At 55.2% G+C, this 6,992-nt stretch overlaps 1 protein-coding gene across 1 annotated transcript; it reads left to right on the top strand.

The window, feature by feature from the left end:
- Positions 1-244: 244 nt before the first annotated feature.
- Positions 245-5,968, top strand: LOC141429943 (uncharacterized). Its single transcript, XM_074090496.1, has one exon. The coding sequence runs from the start codon at positions 245-247 to the stop codon at positions 5,966-5,968; it is 5,724 nt and encodes a 1,907-aa protein (XP_073946597.1).
- Positions 5,969-6,992: the final 1,024 nt, after the last annotated feature.

Consider the following 6,992-nt stretch of genomic DNA (forward strand, 5'->3'; position numbering starts at 1 on the left):
CATTTTAATACAAGATATTCCAAAATTAAATTTATTTTTATTTTAATTCGCTCTACTAAAAAGTTCGACATTGAGTTGGGCCGTTTTAATGATAAGCAGCGATATACAGTCCACTCTCTATAAACATCAACAATCAAGCAATAACCATTTTGTGGCGTACGACCGACCAGAGCTACGAAGTTTCCGTATGCCACATTTAATGGTCCATTCAGCACCGGATCACTGAAACAAGAAGAAATTCAAGATGGTTTTAACAAGAAGCAACAGCGGCAAAGAATCAAAAGAAGAGTCATCCAGCGCCGGTGAAACCACTGCGACTACTAGTACGAACCTGACAACAACCACGTCGAGTTCCGGCGAAACGGGGACCACGACTGGCACGGGCACCACCGAAGTATCAGCATCAGCATCGGGATCCGTCGCGACAAGTGCGAGGGATCAAGTAGACACTTCGGGTATTAAGGCCACGCCCGCGGCCAGTACAGATACGGTCGTCATTCGCCAACCGTCGCAGCAGATGCCACCACCAGCTGTCACAAAAGCACCGCCGCAGAAGCCCGCTCGGTCACGTCACTCCAAGGCCTCCGGCAAGAGACTCCTCGCGGGGTTGGAGGCCAAGGAGCGGCTAGCCGAGCTGGAGCTGAAGCGCGTGCGCGCCGAGGCTGAACTAGAAAAAATCCGCCTAGAAAAGATGGCGGCGGAGTCAGAGCTGTCCGACACAGAAGAAGAAGAAGACGACCTGGCTTCACAACGTATCGCTGATTGGATAAGAAGATCGCCCAATCAAGAACGAACATTACGAGAAGAAAGAAGGCCGCCCACGCACACACACAAAGAGCGCGAGCGGCGGGACCATTATGAAGAGCAGTCCCACAAGTCAGCAATGGACCTCACCATGCTGACCGCAGCATTAACAGAAGCAATCCACGCCGGCAAGTCATCATCAACGAACAAATATATTCCCGACCTGCCGCCGTTCAGCGGACTCAGCAACGAGTGGCTCCAATTTCAAGCAGCCTACACCGAGTCTGCGGCCAGCTTTACGGCCAACGAAAACGTCGCTCGCATTAGAAAGGCCCTCAAAGGGGTCGCCTTGGAAGCGGTAAGCGCGCTCCTCATCAGCCAGCCTCGGCCAGACGACGTCGTAAGCGCATTACAAAGAAGATTCGGCAGACCAGACGCACTCCTCATCGGCGAAATAGAAAAGATGAAAGCGCTCCCGAGACTCACAGACAACCCACGTGACCTGTGCATCTTCGCGAGCCGCGTTGCTAACACAGTAGCAACAATCGAGATGCTCAAACGCCCGCAATACCTTCACACCCCGGAAGTATTGCGCACGATCGTCGACAAACTAACGCCGATCCTGCGAAGCAAATGGTACGACTATGCAACAATAAATGAAGACGTACCCGAAATAAAGAAGATCGCCGAATTTCTCAACCGCGAAGCGGATAAATGCGCGCCCTACGCGCCGCCCGAGCTGTCTACTGAGAAGCAAGAAAACAAAATAATAAAGAAAAAAGTCGAACGCGCCTACACCGCCACCACTGAAACCGCCACGAAATCGCGCAAAGAAGCAAAGTCACCGTGTCCTCAATGCAAGCAGGAAGGCCACCACACCACTACGTGTCCGAATTTTATCAAGGCGGACACGAACGAGCGATGGGAGATAGCGAAGAAACACACCATTTGCTATCGCTGTCTCATTAGCAAGCACCGCCGCTACGAGTGCCGCGCTAAGCCGTGCGGCCGCGGCGGCTGCCCCATGCGGCACCATCGTCTGCTGCATCACGAGAAACCATCGCCGGCCTCCCCCGACGCTCCAAAGCGGCCGCCGCAGCCTCCGATCGAACCAGCAACGAACGCGACAGTCGAACAAGTCGGCGCGGCAACCACCAAAACGGGCCGCGCCTATCTCAAGATCGCGCCGGTCGTCCTGCGAGGGCCGCAAGCCACCATCGAAACATACGCGCTATTAGACGACGGCAGCACGGTCACCATCATCGACGCAGCGGTTGCCGACGTGCTCGGTCTCGACGGTCCCACCGAACAAATGTGGGTCCAAGGAGTGAGCGGGACGGAGGTAGCGCACAAGAAAAGCAAGAGGGTGGGCGTGGCGATCCGAGGCAAATACAGCGACGACGAGCTGCAAATAAATAACGCGCGCACCGTGGCAAGCCTCGACTTCGCGACGCAATCGATAAATGAACGAGAACTACGCGACTGCCGACATTTAGAAGACATCAAGAATGAAGTCACATGCAGCCGCGCCACGCCGAAAATATTGATCGGCCAAGACAATTGGGAGCTAATCATCTCGCAAGAAATTAGAAGAGGACGGCGCGATCAACTCGTCGCGTCGCGCACGCTACTAGGCTGGGTATTACACGGGTGCCGCACCTCACAAGCGGAGCCCGTGGCGTACTGCTGTGCCCATCTCACTCTGACCGAACCGGCTAATCACATGGAAAAAATGATGCGCGACTATTTCGCATTAGAGTCGCTATCCATCGAGCCGAGAAAACAGAAGAGCGATCCAGAGCTACAAGCCCTCGAAATATTAGAAAAAACGAGTCGCCGCCTACCCGACGGACGTTTCGAAACGGGGCTGCTATGGAGAGAGCGAGAGGGCAAGATACCCAACAATCGAGCCGACGCACTCAAGCGACTACACACGCTCGAGCGCAAACTCGATCGCGACGAACAGCTGAAGAAACAATACGACGAGCGCGTCCTCAACTTACTCACGTCTAAGTACGCCGAGCCCGCGGCCGCGCCCCCTAGCGCCCGCACATGGTACCTGCCACACTTCGCGGTCTGCAATCCCGACAAGCCGAAGATACGACTCGTGCACGACGCGGCGGCCAAATCTCACGGCCGCAGCCTCAACGATATGCTCCTGTCGGGCCCGGACCTACTGCAAAGCCTGCCCGGCGTCATTATGCGGTTCCGACAGCACGCCGTGGCGGTCTCCGCCGATATAAAAGAAATGTTTATGCAGATCAAGATACGCGAAGAAGACAGAGACGCCCTACGCTTCTTATGGCGCGGCGATCGGCGCGAAGGCGAAGCGCAAGAATACAGAATGTCGTCCGTGATCTTCGGCGCTACGTCGTCACCGTGTACCGCGCTGTACATAAAAAATAGAAACGCGCGGGAACACGCCGAAGAGTACCCGGACGCCGCCAGGGCAATCGAGAGAAATCACTACATGGACGATTACCTGCAAAGCTTCGCTACGATAGAAGAGGCACGACGCGTAATAAAAGACGTCGATTTCATACACAAGAAGGCTGGCTTCGAATTACGCGGATGGGCATACAACGAGTGCGAGCGAGAAGGCGCGATGTCCCTTACCGGCGGGAGCGAGCGAGAGGGCGCGACGTCCCTTATCGGCGGGAGCGAGCGAGACGGAGCTACGGTCCCTATCGGCGGGAGCGAGATAGAAAAAACACTCGGCCTGCTGTGGGACACGAAGAGAGATAGTATCAGCTTCCGGCTCAACAATAGAAGGGCACCCGTCGAAATAATGAAAAATCTACGTCCGCCAACGAAGAGGGAGGCCCTTAGCCTTATTATGTCGATATTCGACCCGCTAGGGCTCATCTCGCCCATCACGACACCGGCAAAGCGCATCATGCAAGACACGTGGCGATACGACACTGCATGGGATGAAGAGTTGCCCCCCGAGCTGCACGACCGATGGAGCGAGTGGCTGCAACAACTGCACCGCCTAGGTGACCTACATGTACCTAGGTGCTACGGGGCAACGCCGGGCGCGCGCTACGAGCTTCACACATTTGTGGACGCGAGCCAAGAAGCTTACGCGGCCGCTGTCTATTGGCGCATAATTCATGCCGATGACAGCGTGACCATCTCACTCGCCGCAGGGAAGAGCCGCGTCACGCCGAACAAACCCATCTCCGTGCCCCGTCTCGAACTGCAAGCCGCTCTGCTAGGCGCGCGACTAGCCAACACGGTCGCCGACGAACACGACTACGAGGTCGCCCGACGCACATACTGGAGCGACTCTCGTACGGCGCTAGCGTGGATACGCTCCGAGCCCCGCACATTTAAGACGTTCGTCGCGCATCGCCTCGCTGAGATAGAAGACCTCACCAAGAAAAATGAATGGCGCTGGCTACCATCGGCGGACAACGTCGCCGACGACGCGACGCGAGCCACCCCGGAAGAATTCGGTCCGAGACATCGGTGGTTCCGCGGCCCGCTATTCTTGTACGAGAGAGAAGATTCTTGGCCCGAAGAAAATAAGGTCGAAATTCCAGCTACCGGCGAAGAAAAAGAAAAATGTAACGCGCTTCAAGACCAACGCGCGCGCCACGCCCACTTGCCCGAAATCGAACGCTTCTCGAAGTGGACGCGATTATTAAGAACAACTGCACGTGTCCTGCAGTTCATCGACCTTTGCCGCCACAAGAGATCGTCGCCCGCACCACAAGTCGTCGCCGCAGCACGCAGAAAGAGAACGCGCGCTAACCAGTCTCAAGATGAAGAATGGGACAGGCGCACGCCGACCGCTCACGTGCCACGCAACCGCATCGCGCCCGAAAAACACGAAAAATACATCGTGCTACCGGCTCGCTACATAAACAAAGCCGAACAGCTGTTGACGAGCGCGTCGCAGAAAGATGCCTACGCGCAAGAGAGACAGCGCATTACGGACGCCCGCGCGCCAGAAAGGGACGACAGACTCGCAAAAATCAGCGTGTTTATAGACGCGGATGGAGTGATGCGATTACGCGGCAGAATCGCAGCGGCCGACGCGATACAAAAGGAGATGGTGAATCCCGCGGTGTTACATAGAACACATTATTATACGAAGCTGTACATCGCGCATATACATGAAAAATTGCACCACGGCGGGACCGAGATAGTAGTCAACGAGCTACGCCAGCGTGTATACATAGCGAAGATTCGCCCGGCGGTAAAAGAGGTCATCGCCCGCTGCGCCCGCTGCCTACTGCGCAAAGCGAGACCGGCCGCCCCCGCTACCGGCGACTTACCCGCTGCGCGCCTCGCCTATGGAGCCCGCCCGTTCTCATTCACGGGCCTGGACTACTTCGGCCCGCTAGAAGTGACCGTCGCACGCCATCGCGAGAAGAGACACGTCGCCTTGTTCACCTGCTTGACTTCGAGGGCAGTACATTTGGAGGTGGTCGTCTCCCTGAGCACCGACTCGGCCATCAACGCCCTGCGCCGCTTCATTGCGCGGCGCGGGTGCCCGACGGAGCTATGGAGCGACAACGCTACCGCCTTTCGAGGCGCCGCCCGAGAACTTAGCGAAGCCGTCAAGAACGAAGCAGAGGCCCGCCGCATCAACTGGCGCTTCCTCCCGGCTGCCGCCCCCTTCATGGCGGGAGCTTGGGAGAGAATGGTCCGCGGGGTGAAGGAGGCCCTGAAGGCCACGCTCCATGAAAAATACCCGAGCGACGAGATCCTACACACCCTGCTGCTGGAAGCCGAAGCGACCGTCAACTCTCGCCCGCTAACGCACGTGTCGGTCGACCCCAATGACCCGACAGCGCTGACCCCGAACATGATCCTCCTCGGACCCGACTGCCACTCGCCAGCCCCCGGTACCTTCGAAGAGAGCGACGGCGACGCGCGCCAACAATGGCGGCGCGCCCAGCAACTCGCCGACACCTTCTGGAGGCGCTGGGTACGAGAGTACCTACCGCTACTACAACACCGGCGGGAGCCCCATAGCAGCGGAGCGAGCCCGGCAGTCGGCGATGTCGTAATCATATGCGACTCGAATATGCCCCGAAACACATGGCCCCGAGGACGAATCACACGAATCTACCCCGGCAAGGACGGCGTGGTACGAGTCGTCGACGTGACTACGAGCCGAGGACACGTGCTACGCAGGCCGGCGAGGAAGATCGTCGTTCTGCCAGTGGGATCGCACGGCGACGGCGGGAGAAATGTACAGAACGGCGTCTAATTTCATGTATATAGCATAAGTTAGTTTAAGTGATATGTATATTATGTGCAATAAAGAAATACTTACCGCCTAGTTTCATTCAGTAGGATAAGCTCGCAACCGCCTGCGTGCGTCGCGTCCGTGCGCCAAATGAGCGGCGCCGGACCCGGCGCAGTGGTTATATTTATAACCTCGCTCGTGTGAGCGGGACGGTTATACGTATAACCCCTAGGTGCGAGCGGGACAGTAGCGCGGACCGACTCGCGGCCGCGCTACAGAATTAAGGAAAAAAGTCCCAAAATATTATCGTTAACTAGGTTTAAGTATTAGTATTAAGATTTGTTGATTTGTAATTAGGATTAGTTAAGTTTTTTTAATAAAATAAAGACGAGTAGGGCGAGAGCGGGGAAGGGAGCGGAGGAGTGGGGGGACCGCGATCCCTTTAAGGTAATTCTCGCGGGTATAAAAGCGAGCGCGGGTCCCGACCACAACGTTCAGTCTCCGAGCGACAGCGAATGGATAAACAACTAATAAGAAGCGCTCCCGACCTCTCTCTCTCTCTCTCTCACTCTCAAGCTGCATCAGTGTGCCAGATCTCAAAAAATCTTTCTCTTCACCTATATACAGTCCACTCTCTATAAAACATCAACAATCAACCAATAACCATTTGTGGCGTACGACCGACCAGAGCTACGAAGTTTCCGTATGCCACAATATCTATCCGTTTGCTAGTACCCATAACACAAGCTTTGCTTAAGCTTTACTTTGGACTAGCTCAATTGGTGTGAAGTTGTCCCGTGATATTTATTTTATTTTTATTTAATAATAGCACATATGTCGTGTTTGCATTCGTTTTGATCAGTAATTGATTCTACATCAATGCAGTGGTGGCAAACACGACGAGCTGGCTGATGCTAGCCAGGATATCCAGCACCCAGTATACCCTTGAAAATAATAGCAGTAATATGTCGTTATGATTCCTTTTGATTCAGTATTTGTTCATACATACCAATGGCAATGGTTGGCAACAAGAATGAGCTGATGC

This window comes from Choristoneura fumiferana, chromosome 7 (assembly GCF_025370935.1).
Source record: "Choristoneura fumiferana chromosome 7, NRCan_CFum_1, whole genome shotgun sequence".
Taxonomy (NCBI): domain Eukaryota; kingdom Metazoa; phylum Arthropoda; class Insecta; order Lepidoptera; family Tortricidae; genus Choristoneura; species Choristoneura fumiferana.

What these genes read in the sequence shown, in the direction of transcription:
- LOC141429943 (XM_074090496.1), top strand. Translation starts at nt 245, where the DNA reads ATGGTTTTAACAAGAAGCAACAGCGGCAAAGAATCAAAAGAAGAGTCA.